At 32.1% G+C, this 20,852-nt stretch overlaps 2 protein-coding genes across 2 annotated transcripts; both read left to right on the forward strand.

Moving 5' to 3' along the window:
- Nucleotides 1–1,438: 1,438 nt before the first annotated feature.
- Nucleotides 1,439–9,890, forward strand: LOC106711502 (trypsin-7). Its single transcript, XM_014503821.2, has 7 exons — nucleotides 1,439–1,648; nucleotides 1,789–1,903; nucleotides 5,362–5,524; nucleotides 8,157–8,362; nucleotides 8,988–9,193; nucleotides 9,506–9,566; nucleotides 9,769–9,890. Exons 1-7 carry the CDS (start codon nucleotides 1,592–1,594, stop codon nucleotides 9,888–9,890), a joined length of 930 nt encoding a protein of 309 aa, XP_014359307.2. The 5' UTR covers nucleotides 1,439–1,591.
- A 1,036-nt stretch (nucleotides 9,891–10,926) lies between these two features.
- On the forward strand, nucleotides 10,927–20,562 carry LOC106711402 (polyserase-2). The gene is made up of 14 exons (XM_045679482.1): nucleotides 10,927–11,055; nucleotides 12,686–12,770; nucleotides 13,075–13,237; nucleotides 13,397–13,602; nucleotides 15,182–15,387; nucleotides 15,852–15,909; nucleotides 16,013–16,123; nucleotides 17,109–17,125; nucleotides 17,625–17,691; nucleotides 18,001–18,163; nucleotides 18,444–18,649; nucleotides 19,547–19,752; nucleotides 19,940–19,997; nucleotides 20,192–20,562. Exons 1-14 carry the CDS (start codon nucleotides 10,927–10,929, stop codon nucleotides 20,311–20,313), a joined length of 1,797 nt encoding a protein of 598 aa, XP_045535438.1. The 3' UTR covers nucleotides 20,314–20,562.
- Nucleotides 20,563–20,852: the final 290 nt, after the last annotated feature.

Consider the following 20,852-nt stretch of genomic DNA (forward strand, 5'->3'; position numbering starts at 1 on the left):
TCAAATAGTATTTTAAGTAATAGAATATATTTTATAATATATGTTAAATGTTAAATTGTCGCTCTTTAGGCTGTAACTGTGATTATCTCACGTTTATAAGTTTCGTATTAAAATTTGTTTAAATTTAGTTTTTACAAACATATTATTAGTTTAAATTATTTGTATATTGTCACAATTTAAAGTTTACTACATGTTTTGATGTTATTACATTGTTTTACAAATTAAATGTTGTTTTTTCTACCTGAAAGTCCTATGATGTACCTATATAATGTAATAGATAATATTGCCCTGTAAGACAGAAATAAAAAGAAATTGAAGAAACAATAGGAAATTGTGAAATAGGAAAATATATAGTTACTAGCTGTCGCCCGCGACTCCGTCCGCGCGCAGTTAAAAAAAAGACTAAATTTGAGATTTAAACTATCCTATCTCTCAAGTTGGATCGAACTGCACATGGTGTGCGAATTTTATTATAATCGGTTAAGTGGTTTAGGAGTCCATTGAGGACAAACATTGTGACACGAGATTTATATATATTAAGATTATGATTCTTTGCATTGGCTAAGGGTTATTTTCGAAAGCATACGTTTAGTAAACACATCAATAAATGGTAAAAAAAACCTTTAAATTTATAACGCCTTTTCAATAAAAATAGTTACGATTATGTTCACATCTGTTTGCTATGTCTTTTATCTGCAGTTTCTTTTTAATATTTACTCGTTCAGTTCACATGGATGATGCAAATAATGCAAAATTATGATTTGCTATTTGTTATTTGCATATTACTGCGCGAAATAGTGATGGTGTATGTAGCTTGTACCATTTTCAAGGTATTTGTCAAAGTATTTAGTTGGTACAAAGTAGGTAGCAGTATTATTTAAAAGGCGAGAATGTCAGCTCATTACAACCTCTATGGAAAGCATTACTTTCGCTTCTAACGAGTTGCGTGACGTTTAAAGGATCTTTTGTCTCTTGAATGAATTATTTTTGCTAAGTTAACGTTTATTTAGATTGCTTTCTAAATAAAAAGGAAAAACATAAAAAGGAGGTATGTTTGCTTTTAATCACCTATTTTTCTTTATGAACTGCCTACATTCTTTGCATTATTTTTTTTATTGAATTAAATTACAAATAGAAGTGATGTTGACCATTACTTATGATTTTGTTTTTACTAGGGCATTATTCTTACGATTTGTTAAATACATGGAAGTAATATTTTACAGATTGACTGACGTAAACTATCACAAGAAATTATTAAAGTCATTTCTCTAGGGTCCCTAAATAGCTATTGACATGTTAACTCTGCACACGCCACATACGGTCTTGGTCGTGAGTAAATCTTTGGCAATGGTAATGTGGCGAGGTCGTAAGCGAATCACGTTCGTGGTTTGGCGGGAAAATGGCAGCGGGTCTGGCGCATCTCAGTGTGTGACCGGTGTCAAGCGCGCGCGGCAAGTTCAAGTGTACAGCTGACGATGCGCTAGCCGAGCGCGAACATCTGAATTCGATATTTGATTTTGTTTATTTTTTATTTTTTTTTCATATCGAAACTCTATGCTTTTTATTTGAAGCCAGTATACATCAATCCAGGATGTGGAAGTGCTCTCTTTTATTAGTGGCTTTGCTTTTAACTTTCACCAATTCCGAGGTTTGTGACAGATTATTTTTTATCTATTGAAATTTTCTCTTTTGCTACCGACTAATGACATTAAGAGACTCCTTTATTTTATTCATTTCGTAAATATTGATAGAAATGCTAACAAAATGAAATTGTTTTTTTTTATTAAGGAGGAAGCAGATCGAGATGGGCGAGGGGTTTTAGCTAAAAACTTCTTTGGGGGAGTGTGGGGTAACAGGCCTCCCCTTATGGAAAAGAATCAGCTCAAAAAATCGTGTACTTGCAGTAAGTATGCTCCTAATAATGTTATAACTATTCCGTATATAAGATATTCAGCTTAGTCGAAAGTAAATTCTCAAAGATTTTTGACTTCATATTAATAGAAGGTAATAAATATATAGTTATATGAAGTTACACACTGATACGTGTAATTGTTTTTAATTTAACAAAACGTTTGCCTTTCAAATGTTGTTTGTTTACAAAGCAACACTCGATTGTATTCATATTTTATGAGCAAGCAACTAAAGTCCAAAATTGTATGACATTATTTGAAGATTTTTTTTTCCTAAATAATCTTAGCCTTTGGCATTAAAAACCTTAGGTCACCTTTGCAAGAACTTTGTGATGTTATAACTTTTTTTATTATCAAAAAGGAATAAAATAAAAAACTGGATATTAGTTGAAAAAAAATCGCTGGTACGCACGGGTACCGCTCTTGATGTAGTGTGACCTGTCTTAAAACCTGCTTACAACGGCGTCACGGTACATTTTGTAAAAAAAATCATCAAATAATAATACCATCTATTTTTCTTATTTTTATTTACTCTGATAGACGCCATACACTCAAATACATCTGAGATAGGATAACGATAAGATAATAAACGTTGGGTTTATTACTTAATGTGAGTTTCCACCACCGAAACACCTGTATGAAAACGCCTGTTCTCATACATATTTAGCACAGAGGAAACCCAACGTTATAATAACATCAAAAATATTTTTGACCAGTTTGTTTAGTTTTGATTTAATGATCAACGAGTAAACTGAAACCTAAAAAAATGCGCTCTTGTTTTTTTTTAATTTTGCTATCCACGTGTTTCTGTGTGAGAAAGTCTGCAAAATCTTATTAATATAGTAAATGCGAATGTTTAGATGGATGGATGGATGTTTGTTTGAAGGTATCTCCGGAACGGCTCAACGGATTTGGATAAAATTTGGCACAGACGTAGAACATAGTCTGGAAGAACACATAGGCTACTTATTACGTTTTATTTAATTTCGCGCGGACGGAGTCGCGGGCGACAGCTAATCTTAAATATATCAGATGTCTCTAATAGGGTGGAATACGAGTTCTAAACTATTATTGCATATGTAGACTGGTAAAAATAAAAGCAAATAAAAAGGGCAAAGACAAATATATAAATATTTATCTAAGAAAAAGTTTCAACTTTAAACAAAAAACCTAATATGTTTTTAACTATTCACTCACTCACTATTTAACAGGTGTACCGTTTGTTCTCGTTTTGTGCGTGAATAATTTAAACGGTTATACTGAATCTTAATTGGTAATAGTTTCACAGGCGTCTGATTATTGCAATTGATGGCTCTGTTTGTTTATCGTAGTCGAAAGTTTGATTTGTCCATTCTTACATAAGGTAAAAAAGTAGCCTAGAACTACTGTTTCATAAACAAGATGGTATGCATCACGGAAGAACAGCTGAAACACCCGTACTCACACAGAAGATAGGCGTGAAGTGGAAGCAATTCCGTGTTTCGTGTGATGAGTGATGCATGCCGTGGGCCTAATTTTAGTCCACGTACCCTTCCCACACTTTTCTTGTAAGGAAACGATGGGAAAGGGATATGGATTTGGAGGAGGAAGGGACACATAGGAAGGGAAAATATCTTGTTTATGTAACTTTTTTTCATCAGTTGATTAAAAGTAGGTAACACATCAGCAATTGCAGTTGTCCATGGACAGCAGTCGAATATTATCGTTCGAATGTTTCGTCGAATTAAGATGGCCGCTCGTCCGTTTGTCACCATATAATATTTAGAAAAAACTGATTGTCAATTATTCTTTTTGAAAAAGCAGAGATAACAAGTTCTAGGACAGATGAAATATTATTTAGTCTGATCAGTGTCACAATGATTATAGCTACTGCTATGATGATTTTAAGAATAAAATTAAGTTTGCGTTTCAACGTGTTTCGTGTACTAATTGTTTATTTAGAAAGGCGTAAATATTTTAGCACGGAGCTAAAATTGTTGATGTTCTTTTAAATGCTGAGTAAAGTGCAAATAATGTATTAACACAAAACCATTGCTTAATGATTAGCTTTATACTACGTGGGTTTGATTTTAGACAATTTTAAGTGTACGTTTAGAATTTAGATAATGATTTGGAGCTGTTAATTTAAACTTGTATCAGGATTGTAAATCATATTAAATGTTGTATAAAGGTTCTATAGCTAGAAGACAAAATTGAGTTTCACTTTAGTGAAAAATCTGCCTGCATTGATGATTGCATGAAATAAAAATAAATTATAGTTAATTTAAATGTTTTAAATTACTACGATATGAAGTATTTATAGATCAATAATCTTGAGAGGGAAAGGTTGAATGATAATATACCCTTACGAAGCGGGTATGGAGCTCTCGTAATGAATTCATTGAAATTATTGTTTATAATGCACTAAATAAAAGTAATTTACTCTTCATTGTTATAAGACGTTACTAACAAAATATCTGTGCGTTGATATTTTGTGGTAAATGTATGACATTTATATTTCGTAATTTATTTATAGTGTCGTATGTCTTCGGTCCTAGTATTGGATTGTACAATGGGCTATAAATTTCGTGAACCACGTATTACATAGCATTATGATGGAAGTTTGCAATTTGTTATATGAAACGTAATATTGTTGTAGTTATTTGTAAGCAAAACTCTGTAAGTTATCACCTTCGTAGAGAAAAAAGTCGTTGAAATCTTTTGTTAGAAAAAGAGACTTTTTTCGTTGGTAACGTTTTATAAGTTTTAAACACAGTTTTGATATATTATAATACTTAATAATTTTACAATTAACTGTAACATGAAGATGAATAGAGTTTACGAAAGTGAAGTGAATTGATAGAAGAGGCGATGGAAAGAGGGTCTACGCTCCATGGTGTATAATTTCCAGTATGCAGACAAATCTAGGTCGCTAGTCTTCCCGGTGGGATTTCTGCTGTATTGATCACACTAATTTTTTTAAATGAATTCTCAGGTGTTATAAGAAGTCAAGTCAGCTAATAACATCGTTTAAAACAGCCATTATCTTATCTGTTTTAAGAAAGATTTCTTATTTAAAATTCAACAAAACACTGTATGTTAATTTGGAGAGAACGCTTTGACTTCCTTTATAATAAATTTAAATATATTTTAACATTGGCCACATATCAACTGGTCACATTTCGTTTATCTCTTAATGTCGAAAGTGGTCGAAATTATTATATCAAAGTACAACGCTTGAAACTAATGATCAGTTCCAAAAATACAAAAAGAACGATTGTTGTAAATCTACTATATACACCGACAAATAATACAAATTCAATGTCATCTTACACTTCAAAATCAGTGAAGACGTTTTAGAAACAATATGGACGCTTCTCAAAAGTCTAACTACGAGCATTTTAAGAATTCCTATGGCTTAATAATTTGTAAAGCAGCAAATGTACTAAATACATCTAACCTAAAATTTCAGAGTGCGGCGAGAGAAACGAAGTATCCCGTATCGTGGGAGGGACGGAGGCGAGCAATGACGAGTTCCCCTGGATGGCCAAGCTGATCTACATCAAGCGATTCTATTGCGGGGGTATGCTCATCAACGATCGATATGTCCTCACAGCTGCACATTGTGTTAAAGGGTAGGTATCGTCAACGTTATGTATTATACAAATAATTAGATTAAAGAAGCGACCCAAAATATATATCTCTACTTGATGTTCTCAGCGAAATTAACTAGAATTTGAGATATTTTTTTACCGTCTTTAGAGTTTATTTAAAATGAGTTTTGCAAACTGTTGAAAATCAACTTATGTTCAAGTTCAATAGTCTTAAATATTAGTCATCTTTGTTTGTCTTATGTATCGCATGTGTTTATATCCGAATGAGTCATGCATTGGGAAAATTTATACTAAAAACCCATTAAATGAAGAAATAAAACCATGATAAACAAATGAGATATGCTTCCATTAGCATTTATTACAACTTAATAACTTTGGTTAATTATTATTATTAACATGTGAAATTAAAATGATTAAAAACGAATATCTTTTGCAACAATATTAGACTTCATATGCCGAAGTTTAATAATAAAAAAGTAAATAATAAAGTATAATAAATTTTAAAGACAGTCTAATATAATGTTTTTTAATCACGAAAAGCAAAGATATTCGAAGAAAGACACTTCGAAAACACGAAAGCTACTTTGAAAAAAAAAATATTCGAAACATTTGGACAGACATATTTTCTAGTTTCTACCTTTGGCAAATTTTCAAGTAACTTGAATCAATACAGAAGCGTGAACGTTTTAGTATGAGGTTTTCAAGTATTTGCACTAAACTTAACGGTGTATTGGCTATCTGTCAACAACGTGCTTTCGTGTTTGCTTTCTAATCATGAGTGTAATTTAAAAATGAGATTTCTTCAAAGCCTTTGTCCATTTTAATATAAAATTAAATCTTAGTGTAGTTAATTTGTCAGAATGTGTGTTTGTGTGCGTTGGTGAAAAAAGTGAATTTCTTTGAACAATTTTTCTGCCTTAACAAGAGCTGGTACAAAACATAGTAAATTTGAAGATTATTGTTTAACTAGGAAGCTAAATATAGTATTCTAGTGAAGCATAATATATTTATTTACATGTCTGTAGATATATACATATTCATTATATTACGATTTCACTAATATGTGGTAGCAAGGCCGAAATAGAATATCAAGGTGGTGTTCCAAAAAACATTTGATTGTTTTAAAATTAGGTCGATGGCAAATGAACGTAACTTTAGGTCAAACGATATGACATCGTTAATAAATAAAACAATTAAAATAAAATGCAAATCGCCATTCTGAAGCTAACAAGTCTCACGGTCAAGGGCATAGACATCTGATTTTGTGGTCGTGGACTCAAATCGCTCCTTTCGAATAATGACGTGAACTCCTAGCTTGTGCTCGAACTTAGTTGGAATGGTTACAAGAAAATAATTGAAAATTAACAAAAATTTGCTGATGAAAAAAACAAATGCAAATCATTCCGATGAACCTTATAACAGTACATATGCGTTTTGATAAAACCGCAAATGCAGGTAAATTTAAATAACAAATGAAACCGTAAATCAATAAAAAAAACAAGACCGATAACCGCAGAATTGGCAAACATGCCCAAAATAATTTCGGGGCGATCTTTTAAATTCCAATCGGTATCGGAGCGTTCACCTTCAAACCGGCCGCAGCGGGCTCCCAACTTAAAAGTTCATTATCCTTAACAAATATACATTTTAAGTATTATAGAGTCGGCACATTGTAGTAGGCCCGTTTGACACAAACAAGAACAAGGAGGGACAAAGAAGTTGGCATGACTCTACCCACAAACTGTTTTGATTTCTTGTTTCCTGAAACACGCCTACTAAATAATTAGCTACTTAATCGATGTTATTACATTGTTACTACGACGGCAAAAAAATCAAACCAAAAATGAAAAAGTTGATTTTTAACTTCGACTGTCCTGGTTTTTTTGGTGATTGTTTATTTTACCGTTATGGACGTTTTAACATTACCTAGAATTTCGAACAATTTGCTTGTAATAAGGAAAAACGCTCTTCACTAGAGGCGAGACAAAATTAAAGACGCAAAAAACAGTAAGTGAAAGCGTAAATGATGGGTCATTAATAGTATGCATGTCCGCAGACCGACGAAAATGTTGTGTCACTTTCGCTCAATACAAACTTGGCTTGCTTAATAACACAATAACGGAAGTATATTGTTATGTAATTTAATGGACAATTAGTCTTGTACATATTTCTCAATTTGTTCCACGTATCTCGAAATAATAGGAGTTAGAGATTAAATATATCATCGCGATATGAAACGTTAGAAATTAGGCGTTTAATTTTCTAAATAATATAGTTTACCTGTACAATATATAATAGATTTGTTTGGGATTGGTACTTCTCGTACAATTTTTTACTCTTTCGTCGATGAACGAAACTTTTACCTAATAATTTCAATAGATGGCGCTATTTAACATTTTATAAAATTAATTAGGAAATTCGTTACCAATTACTAATAGTACAAATGCGAATGTTTATTGATGGATATTTGTTACTAGGTACCTCCAGAACAGTTAGTCGGATCTCGTTGAAATTTGACATAAATATAGAACATAGTCTGGAAGAACACATTAGGTTACTAATTAAGTTTTTTTTAATTCCGCGTGGACGGAGTAACTTGAGATAGCTAGAGCTAGAATTCTATATATTGAGCTAAATAATACATTATTTTCAGGTTTATGTGGTTCATGATAAAGGTGACATTCGGCGAACACAACCGGTGTAACGCGACCGTGCGGCCCGAGACGAGGTTCGTGATCCGTGTCATCTCCAACAAGTTCAGTCTCACCAACTTCGACAACGACATCGCCCTGCTCAGACTAAACGAACGTGTGCCAATGTCTGACGCTATCAAGCCCATCTGTTTGCCAACTGACAAGAGTAAGTGACGTACCAAAAGAGTGTTTCCTATGTAAAAGTAGTACTCAATTTACATAGATTTTCGTAACTTAAGTTTTAGTAAGTATGATGTTATAACAAATAATATTTCGATCAAATAATAATATTTATGATGTTATATAAATAATGATCGAATATATATTTCTTTTTTTTATCTCTACCATAAGTCTGAATGATACGGAAAACATTATCACCATTACTAGACTCTACTACTTTTAGTATACTAGACAATAACTGTTTAGTAGACCTGCATAGGTCTTTGTTCCACGAAGTACTTGAAATTTAAATTAGATGGTATGTGAAGAGTTATTTGCCTAACAAAATTCTGCGTCATCGAAGAAACTTTGCTGGCATTTACAATTCTATCGAATTAATGAAAGTAAGATTTAAACAAGCTTTAGAAACACCCTAGTTCGTGATTAGCTTGGCAATAACAACTTTGATAATAGCTAACGAAAGTTTTTGATTCATTATAGAAAAAATACAAAATAATGACAATATGGAAATAAAAAATTAACCGGAATAAAGATCATCAGTGTAAATGTTACTTAAACATTAATGAAGTTACCGATACCGAGTTATTTATTAATATTTATTTTATTTCTAGCTCTACTATACGTTGGTGTAAAGGCCGTAGCTTCAGGTTGGGGAACTCTTAGCGAAGAAGGGAAAGTATCTTGTACACTGCAAGAGGTAGAAGTGCCAGTTCTTAGCAACGAGGAATGTCGCAAAACGAAATACACGCCATCTATGATAACAAATAACATGTTGTGTGCCGGCTATCCGAAGACTGGACAAAAGGACTCTTGTCAGGTGTGATTTTGAGATATTTTAATGAAAAATCTTATAAAATCGATAATAATAGTCGATTATTGCTATAGTACAGAAAAAAGTTAATTCTGTTTTTTTCTGCTTTTTTAATAAATTTGCCCGAGTTAGGATTGCGGCGATTTAAAATTTTACAACCTTTCAAACGTCACAGCCTAACTCTACCTCCAGCTTTGTAAAACAAAATTAATTTGAAATAGTTTGATTTTAGTTGAAAAAACTGAATGCATCTTATTGAATAACTGAGTATTAAAAATGTTAGATACATAATATTTTACATTTTTTATTGATTTTCAGGGCGACAGTGGCGGTCCTCTTGTTACAGAGAGAAAGCAAGATCAACGTTATGAGCTGATAGGTAAAGAATTCCGCTATTATCCTATTCCTATTTCCATGGCGACGTTAGCCGTGAAACACGCGTCTTGTAACCCAGAAATAATTTACAAAGAGATCAAAAATGAGTAATTTTAAACGGATCTCTTTAATTCTTTTGATTATTTATGTTATGTTATTTGAATAAATTAAGTTATGTTTAACATAAATGATTAATGTATCCACAGGTGTTGTGTCTTGGGGTAACGGGTGCGCAAGAGTCGGTTATCCGGGCGTTTATACACGAGTCACAAATTATATTGACTGGATCAAAGAAAATACTCAAGACGCATGTTATTGTACAAGTTAAAATATATAAGTAATGTATTATTAATACTAAATAATAACTATGTATTATTAAAAATAGATATTAAATGCCATGTATAAAAAGATAAATAAAAATAATAAAATATATTTGTAATTATTAGAAATTTGAATATTAATAATTTAGTATATAATTATTTTCTTATAATTTTAGAGTATATATATTAAATATAATTTCTATAATGTGATATTTAAAATTAAACGAACGTAATACTTTATTTATTTCGATGGAATTTCCAAACAATCTTCTTCTTCTTCTTTTAATTAATAGTGGACCCCATCGTTTTTATTTCGATGTTCCAAACAATCATTTCTGTCTAATGTATGACACATGTCAAACATTGACAGCTCCGAACATCGCACGAGTCGTTGCGCAGAACCGATTTTAGGTATAGCGGGGCGTAAAGGTCGTCGGTGGAGGGCACTGCGCAGCGCGCAGCTCAAGGCCAGTGGCCAAAAAGATTGGAACGCTCTCCGAACCAAAATTATCAGTTAATCATGGATAACTGAAGTTGCTATTTTACTTTCGATGAAATATAGGTATTATTGCCATATTTAACATTAAGTTTACTTCGTATAAATGTTTACGATATAGAATTATATATACAAATAAAGTATTTTAATATATTGTGTCTCTCATTGATACCATATTTTTATATAAATAATAATTAATATTTTAAATTAGCTTTTAACCGATTTCGCCTACGTAGAATTAAAAAAGGGTGAAAATACCTCTTAAGTTACTCGAGACTATGTTCTATATCTGTGCCAAATTTCAATAGGATGTTGTGACCCGTTGTGGTGTTATCGAGTAAATATTTCAATCAAATAACGCATGGGAACCGTACACATTTTCGGGATCGTAAGTAACCTATGTGTTCTTCCAGACTGTGTTCTACATCTATACCAGATTTCATCAAGATTCATGCAGCCGTTTTGGCCGTTTACCTTCTAACAAACATCCATCCATCCATACATACATCCAAACATTCGCATTTATAATATCAGTGTGGAAAAGTAAGATGTTTGGTGACGGTAACTATGACATTTGGGGAACATTGTCAAAACAAGAGAAAAGGTACATATATCCCGAAGAAAGAAAATATTATCAAGAGAAAAGAAATTGGATACCAAATCCATCGAAGGCTAAGGTATAAATAATAAGAAACATACATAAATAAATATTGAACGTATGACTTTTACATAAGTTTTAACTTTAGTCCTAAGATAAATTACTACCATTCCTACCCTTTGCTTATAAGGAAAGGATGGGAAGGGGAGGTGGATTTGATGGAGGAGGAGATGCATAGGGAAGTTAAATATTCTCTTTTTATGCGTCTTCTCCTTCGTCGATTGAGGGCAGGCAACGCCTCTGCAATTGCGAATGTCTATGGACAGCGGTCGCTTCGCCATTTCGGCGAATTCATGTGACCGTTTGCCACCTTGTAACATAAAAAAAATTATATTATTCTTTCATTACTAGGCACCAATAAGATATTAAAATAAAGTTTTCTTAACTATTTTTAAACTAAAAAAAAACACAAAACGTCTTTTGTTTCGGATGAAAATCGAACCCATTATTTAACATATTACAATTACTATAACCACTATGCTATGGAGTCCCGGAGCTAATAATTTGCATATTTAATAATTCATTTAATAATGTAATATTAGGTGAGGAATATGATTAATGTCTATTACTATTGTGATATATTATTCCGCAGATTGAAATAAAATGCCAAAACATTTTTAACTCATTAAATAATTGTCGACAAACATTAATTATTAACAAGTAGCGTGGGCTTTATCGAAATAATAAAATAACGAATAGTCCTTATGTCTTAGGTTATAAGAATCAAAATACCGATTATGACAGATAGGTCATTGATCCCTGAGGTCATTGCCAAATACATCGCCCATACTACCTCCAATAGACGCCTAAAACGGTGCTTTCTCATAAGTAGCGTTTTAAAATCAAACATAATTATAAACAATTCGTCTGCTTAATCAAACGTATCAGAAAATTGAAATCATAAAATACATAGATGTGATAAATTTCATCTCGTCTCAACCTGTTTTTCGGTATCTTTTTATAAGTGCTACATTTTAGGGTACCCAAACCTCATAAGCACGTCGAATTTCATGTTATTAGTTAGTGTATCTAAGTAAGGAATACAGTAATAACGTATCAATAAATAAAACGTAGCTATTATTTTGAGTTATTAAATACTGTTGTTCTGTTAAAACATTAAAATGAAAAGAATTCTGTGGTATTTAATATATTTTCTGTGCGTTTCTATCGGAGTCGGAAACACACTGAGTAAGGTAAGTCGGATTTCGTTTATTTTTATGTTAGTGTGTGTTTAGTACTTATTTGGTATTCTATTCCATTGGTCTTTGTTAGTAAAACGGTAAACATGAAATAGCTGTAGTATTCACGTCAAAAGTTTCGTTTATTTAAATAAAGTTTTGTGTAAATAAACACTGCCTAATATGTAAATTGTTGGATTAAATATTTTGTCATACAATAAATCCATAAGTACGTTAATATAGTATTTGTTTATGTTTTTGTAATATAGAGACACCGTTTTGTCTACTTGTAGAATATGTTTTATTTGTTAAAATAAATAATTTTCAGATTTTATTTAAAAAGGTTTCAATATTCCAAAAAATAAAATATTGATTTTTTACTTTAGATACTGGGTCACAATAACCTTGTTGTTAGTAAATAATTGAACCGCTTTTTATAAAAATATTATTTAAGAAGTTATTTAATTTTAGGCAAATTTAAAAGTATCGGACAGATCCTACATCGCACCACATTCTATGTTAAAAAGACAGCAGTTACCACCATGCATGGATTGCGGTAAGTTATTATCATTTGTCATTTATTATCTTAGGTAATATTAACTTAACTTACCCGTCGGAACGTTACAAAAGAAACATTATATTTGCACTTCCCACATGTCTTTTGTGCGGTTGGTATAATTCATCGGTCGAGAGAGCCATTCCTGCAGTAGTTGAAGCTGATGTGAACTTTACCAATTCTAAACGACTTTACAAAAATCTAGTTTAATTTTTAATCGATTTGGACGACGGAAACTTGGTGCGCCAACACCACATGGAATGGGATAATTACACGAAGATGATCTAGTTCTATGTTTCAATAGGATGTGGTGAACGTAACGAGGAGCCAAGAGTGGTTGGCGGTGCAGGGTCCAATGTGAATGCGTTTCCTTGGATTGCTCGTCTCATTTACTACAAGTCCTTCGGTTGTGGCGCTTCCCTCATCAATGATAAATACGTCGTGTCTGCAGCACATTGCGTTAAGGGGTATTTGAAAGTCATTTTTAATAGATTACAAAGAGCAGCTGCCGACTGCTTAACGCCTTACCTATCGTATGTCTTATATTGCTATAGTACTGTCCTATCTGTAGCTGTTTTCTGTTGGCCATTCGTATAATTATTTTAACTTAGTATTTCTCTTTTCAGTTTTATGTGGTTCTTGTTCCGTGTAACGTTCGGCGAACATGATCGCTGTTTGTACGAGTCTCGGCCTGAGACTCGATACATCGTGAAGATGATTGTACACAACTTCACGCTAACAGACCTCACAAATGACATCTCCTTGCTGCAGCTCAATGAACCTGTGAAGTACTCACATGCTATCAGACCAGTCTGCTTACCTACTGTTCCAAGTAAGTCTGAGGTTTTGTCACTTATTAGTGCTGGGAGAGAAAGTGATAGCTATTGGTTTGGCAACGGCTGTTACTCTATAGTCACTTCTGTCAGTTATGCTAGGCTCAATGCTAGCTTGTCAGGTGTCATACCATACCAATGTTAGCTTTCCTTGCCACGTAATATTTAGAGGGGCTAGCACGAATATTTGCGAAACGTATCTTCGTAACGTTATCGACAAGTACAAAATTTGTTAAAATTTGTATGAGATTTGTTCGTGTACTTTACGCCCGGTAGTGGTGCTACGTTATTACGAAATTCATGCTAGGCCCTCTGTTCTTTATATGTGTTCATACTATTCTAACAAGAGCCATTGTTATAGAAGTTTTTAATCTATATTACCGAGCAAAAGAAATCAAATGTATAGATTAATTAATCAAATTGAATATATAATCTATTTTTACACGTAAAAATCCGTTTTGAGTTTCGGAATCGTAAAATATTTAATTTAGATGTAAAAATGTTCCTTTATTGTCAAAAAAAATATTACGGTCGAATACCATTTTCATGGGCAATATTTTACTTCGATCGCTTTTGGATATTGATAAAAGAATATTAAGACGTAATAAGAAAAACGCAATACCTTATTTACGATATGACTAAAGAAGTTTTATTAACGAAGCAAAATAGAGAACAAAAGTCGCCATACAATTTAGTCGACAGTACCTTTTAACATTGGACACGAATGGAAAAACCATCGTCTTTTTTTGTATGAATATGATTTAAATTTATGTGAGATACGAAGATTATGAAATAAATATTATTATAACAACGAAAACGATAGAAAAGTAATGAGAAATAATAACATGTACCATATTATATCTATTCCCTTTCAATTTTATGGTTTAAATTAAATAAAAATTATCTTTGTAAATATTTTAATGGATTCTGCTGATTTAGACATAAAATTATTTTACTGAACTTATTTGCATCAAGGACTTAACCTCATATAGAAATAAAATAAACGACTTTTCGAATTTATTTGTTGTGAAATCGGATCTTTTCTTTATTCATAAATTGAATAAGGGTTTTTTGATTGCCTGTGATAAAGGTTAATGGACGTCGATGACGTTCATTTTCTTTGTCAATTCATGCTTTTTAGTTCTTATCTTGCAAAATTGCAACATTCCCATTCTTCTGACGAGCAAAATAGTACTTAAATCGTGAGATAGTTTTCTTTTTAAAAGTAAAGTAATCAGCTATTGTGAAGTAATCACCTCAGTATACTTTATAGTTACTCTAAATCAAAGAGAAGAATTTGTGAAAAAAAAAGAGTTTGGAAGGTAAACGAAAAGTTTATGTGTTATGAAGCTAAAATGGCTTGGTCTGGAGAAGGAGGTGCAACAGACTTCCTCTACCAGAGCTAGCAAAGAAGTAAGAATCCTTCAATTGACTCTTATTTTTTGAGGTAACGAGAACTCTACCTCCAGTAGATCTATTTGGGATGTAATAGTTGTTACTTGCTCTACCATAGTTTTGATACGAGTTCAGTAATGTTTATTATATTAATCAGTTATAACAACATTGTATATATAACAGGTGATCATTACCACGGCACATTAGCGACAGTCGCAGGATGGGGGGCTAAAGCAGAGACGGGCAACTGGTCGTGTACACTGCTGGAGGCTCAACTACCAGTTCTCAGTAACGAGGAGTGTCAGAACACCAACTATAATGAATCTAAGATCAGAGATGTAATGATGTGTGCCGGTTTTCCTGCCACCGCACATAAAGACGCTTGTACCGTAAGTATCGTAATTATATTACATTATATTATGTATTCATATCTCTAATATATATTTACTAGCTCTTTACCGTTTGTATATAAACGTGCCGTTTTACGTAACGATATAAAATTTATTCTAGAGCATTATAAATCATATGTGTATTGAATTTGATACACTTCAAATATAATTCAGTTACGCTTATATTTTTTTATTGTTTTATCGGAAATATATATCAATAAGTTAATATACCAAACCTTCATCTTAATTTGATGACTTAAATTTGTATAACAATGTAAAAAATACACTATTTCACATTTTATTACGAGGTTCCATCTAGTTAAGCGGTTTTCTATTTAGAGTTATGATTTATTGAGATTTTTCTACGCACCAAGAAGTTAAATTCTGGTACGATTCTGAACTTTAAACTAAGTAGCTATGTTACATGTTGTAAATATGTTTAATTATATTTACTTATTTATTAGGGTGACAGCGGTGGACCTTTAGTGGCGGAAAATGTAGAGCATGCATACGAATTAATAGGTAAGAATTATTTTTAAATCTGCATCTCCGCGACCAATAATATTTACGTAGAGTTTTTTTTTCTGATTTTTGATTTGACAGTACTTGACCTCTTTGATTTCAGGTATCGTGTCGTGGGGCTATGGATGTGCAAGAAAAGGGTTCCCTGGAGTGTACACAAGAGTCAATAAATATCTAGATTGGATAAAAGATAATACACAAGACGGATGTTATTGCGCATATTAACTACTGGGTTCTAATATAAATGATTGTTTAACACTCGTTGAAAGGTTTACTCTGTGGATTTTGACATGTACAAATATATATTGTAAAATGTGTCAAAACAAATGTAAAGGCAGTGGAATTACACGAGAACATCGGATAGCAACATTATTTTCTGTGCAGTTGATTATTAAGTATTGAATTAAGAAGTTTATCTTAGTCTTAATATCTAATCTTCAATTATGTATGATTTTTTTTTCAATTTAAGCTTTTAAAGTAAACGATGCAATTAAATAGATCAAAGAATTTAAGGCAGTTTTAACTATTGAGTTGTTTTATTTTGTGTAAAAATATTTTATTAACTTTAAATTTTATGCAAAAATAAATCCTCTGACCAAAAATATGATTCCTACTGTATGTAATGATAATTATAAATTCATATTTTAATAGGTGAATAAATTTATAAATATACAAGAAGTAATCTTCAAAACACGTTCGCTTAGGTAATAAAGGTAAGCTGGTAAGACTTGATAGGTTTGGATTTACAATAATAGAGATGGAGGTAGGGCTGCCAATTTTCAACACACGTGGACCCAAACAGTGCAGACAAAAAACAAAACGTCGACCAGTGACATATGTCAAATCTGGATTCCTTGAAAGTCGACGAAAAAACGACAGTGACTTGTTTTACATTTACACTCTGACCCGAATACATAATTGTGAAACCTGTGTCCCGAATATACTCATGTTAGAGTTCGGGTCAAATCCGAACAGGTGTTAACCCTAGATGAAGTACTATACATAGATGTAAAGGTAAGACTTGCGGGTGCATCGTCCTCATTCCTGTTCTTAGGTTCCCGTTGAACCGCGAGTAGTATTCACGTCTTAAACCTAGATTCTCCAGTCAGATATTCCAATATATTTCAATATTTAATTAATATTGTTATGTTGGTAATTTAAAATGTGTAACATTCCAATTGTTTTAGTTTTGTGTGCAGTGCTGGCGAATTGTTTGGTAAGTTTTTTTTTGTTATACGTATTTTTTTATTTTAATTTAAGTATGTGATGATTAAGTTTTTTGTTTTACTGATTATTTTTAGAAGATTGTTTTTTACTTCTCTATTGTAGATTAGGCTATAAAAATACTGGTAGATTTTTATTATTTTAGATTAATTGGATACGAATTTATGCGTTTTGACTGATTTATAAAATTATGCACCAGACCATAGATTATTTTTCATAGCAAATTATTATTTTTATTAGTCTAATTTAGTTTTTATTAAATTAATAAATGATATTGATATCATAAATTACGAAATACCGGATTTATTTTTTATACCAAAATTAATTCGGTACCTCATTATGGTTGAAGAAACAAAAATTTAGTACCTATACGTTTATTTTTATATGAAATCTGGCAATGATAATGAGAAATTTAGGTTCTAATTTATTAAGCGGTTCAGATCGGGTATATCACGAACTGGTTTTATAAAATAAGGTGTTTTAATAAAAAGGTAAAAGGCGATGATCCAAGGGCAAGCGAACACGACCCATATGCAGAGAGATATGGCTGCAATTGTCGTAAGTATTTGAATGTTTTAATAGTATTTAAAGTGACGGCCAATAAACACGGACTGCTTAAATCAGTCGGTTTACTGCTTATGCTTTAATTATGATTTAATTTCGTCTTATCATCTATCAAATAATATATAGAATATAGAGCGTCGGTGCGCAGTTGTTAACCGCCCGATATCCGCCATTTACAAATGTGTTTTCGATTTTCGAATCCGATTTTTCTGAACGTATATGTTCAGGTCTGTTCACCTTTTGTTGATGACGTTGAATACGGCGAAAACGATGTTGACGATGATCAATGTTTTGCTTTATAAGGTTGTGGTGAACGTAATGAAGCATCCCGTATCCTCGGTGGCGAGGAGACGAATGTGAACGAGTTCCCGTGGGTGGCACGACTAACTTACTTCAACAAGTTCTATTGCGGTGGTATGGTGATTAATGATCGATATGTACTTACTGCAGCACATTGTGTTAAAGGGTAAGTTTGAGATGTTTATACTTACTTGTAACTATGCGAAAGTATCAACAACAATTTATTCTACAAGACAGAGCTCTATCAGACATTTTACATATTTTGGAGTTAGATTAGAGGAGGTACATTTGGTACATCAGAAACCAATTGGTATCAAACTGAATTGATAAAGTTTGATAAATAGCAAAAAGAATAGAAATCTAAATACAGTTTACATTAGATTTAATTTATACATAGACAAACCTCAATTATAATATTTTTAAGTCCTATCAACATTTGGTTGCAGCTTGATGTGGTTTATGATCAAAGTGACATTGGGGGAGCACAACCGGTGTAACGAGACTCATCGGCCGGAGACACGTTACGTTATAGAAGTGATTGCTCACAACTTCACCTATGTCACGTTCAAAGATGACATTGCGCTACTGCGACTATCAGATCGTGTGACTATCAGTGACACTATCAAACCTGTTTGTCTGCCGCATAATGATGGTTAGTAAAAGTCAATTAAATTTTTATAAAGCTGCGATTTCCAAAGGTAGACGACTCTAGAGGGTCTACCTGGGCCACTTTCTGTCACGATGGCAGGAAATAAAGTTAAGAGTTCACAATTTAAACACAAATAAATTTTGGCAATCTTTGTTATATATTTATCTATGTGAATAAAAACTTGTACAATTCTTAAAGTACCTATGGTCTTTTTAAATCATTCATTCACCTATTTTCGTCTTCGTTTCTTGCGTTCCTAACTTTTTAATTAACTCACAATATGAGAAGAATGTTTGCTTAAAGGATAATAATACTATTCTACTAAAATGTACGTATGTGTATACTAAAATGTATAAACAACTCTAATGTTCCTGAAGAGTGTTTAACGGTTTAAATTTAATAGTTATTTTATTGAATAATTTATTGGAATCTACGATTTTATGTTTCTCAATGTACATTCTAGACTATTCGTGTCATTTCTTTTTGATTAATTGATTTAAAGTGGTATTAATTTAAAAATGGAACTGGATTTAGTTTAACAAATACGGTATGCTACTGGTCATCATTAAACTCTTATCTAAAATATGGTAAAATACATGGAATAATGAATAAATTAAATTAATCATTTGCTTAATTATGACTATTTTTGTATTCTTCGTTGATTTTAATTTTAATAGTAGATTTAATTATAATACATAAAATGTTGTAAGAAATTATATTTACGCACATTAACTAAGTTCATTATTATTATTCAAAGGCAGTTCCACTTGAATTGATAGATAGACAAATATACATGTTATGTCGTTAATGAAAAGGGTCTAACAGTTTTTGATTTAATCCTTATCAAGCAATCATTCTTTTAATATTATTATTCATGTTTTATGTAAAACCATTTTTCAGAAAACACCTATGTGGGTGTTAAAGCTATAGCGGTTGGCTGGGGCTCTATAGGTGAACAGAAGAACCACTCCTGCTATCTTCTAGATGTAGAACTACCAGTGCTAAGCAATGAGGAGTGTAGGAACACCAAGTACGAAACGTCAATGATAGCTGACAGCATGCTCTGTGCAGGCTTCCCAGACAAGGGACAGAAAGATACGTGTCAGGTAATTGGAAAGGGAAATCGATGTTTGTTTTTTTACTCTATTTTTGCCTTACTTACTGATCAGATTTTGATGAGATTTTTTCTGTAGTTTTCGGAAAATGCTTGTGTTTAAAGTGTCTTTGATTAAAAAAAAACAGTACCTCAGTAAAAAGGTGACCATAATGTAACAATAATCTGGTTTTCTTCAGGGAGACAGCGGAGGCCCTCTATCGGCTGAAAGAGGAGATAAACGATACGAACTGCTAGGTAAGACACGAATCATTTTTTATATAACTATCATTTGACATTGCACATATCTAAGTCAGCTTTAAGAAAACTCGAGATATGGGAACTAGTTTTTCCTAGTTTGTTAAATAGACTATAGGATGATTTTATTGTCCTTTAAGTACATGTTACCTATTTTAATTCCATCCAACTGCTCAATATTTCTTTGTTTTCAGGCGTGGTATCTTGGGGCATTGGTTGCGGTCGTGCGGGCTACCCCGGTGTGTATACCAGGGTCACGAAGTATTTGTACTGGATCAAGCATAATGCTCGTCAAGGATGCTTCTGTTCTGATTGAATATTACTTGTATAACTACAACACTCGAAAGGCGTCGAATCACCCGACGAAAATAGTTATATCTCTTAACGAAGTCCATAACACTTGTGACTGTTTTTTTCGCATGTTCTCTTATACTAAATGTACACTAAGGATTTTGTGGTCACTTAATGACTCACAGGAAAAAAAGTTTGATAAATTTCTAATTTATTTAATTTATTTAAAAAGGTACAAAAATGCTCAGCAACTACATTCAATTAAATACATTGATTTATGAAATAAACATTTATTGAAAAAAATTCTTAATAGATATTAATTTAAAATACTTTAAAAAATAAGTCTTATTTACAACAACATATTTTAGTCTAAGAGTCCTTGGGGTTCGACCTTCACCCATCTGATAACCAGATGAGACATATCTTCTGATCAAATATTGTTGATTAACGAACATCTCTATTATAAATTGCCTATCGAAATGAGTTCATGGTTATTTTCAAATTATACTAATTTTAATAAATTTTCTATTTGTTTTGTGATTAAATTATCTTTCTTAAAATCAA

This window comes from Papilio machaon, chromosome 9 (assembly GCF_912999745.1).
Source record: "Papilio machaon chromosome 9, ilPapMach1.1, whole genome shotgun sequence".
NCBI classification, from domain to species: domain Eukaryota; kingdom Metazoa; phylum Arthropoda; class Insecta; order Lepidoptera; family Papilionidae; genus Papilio; species Papilio machaon.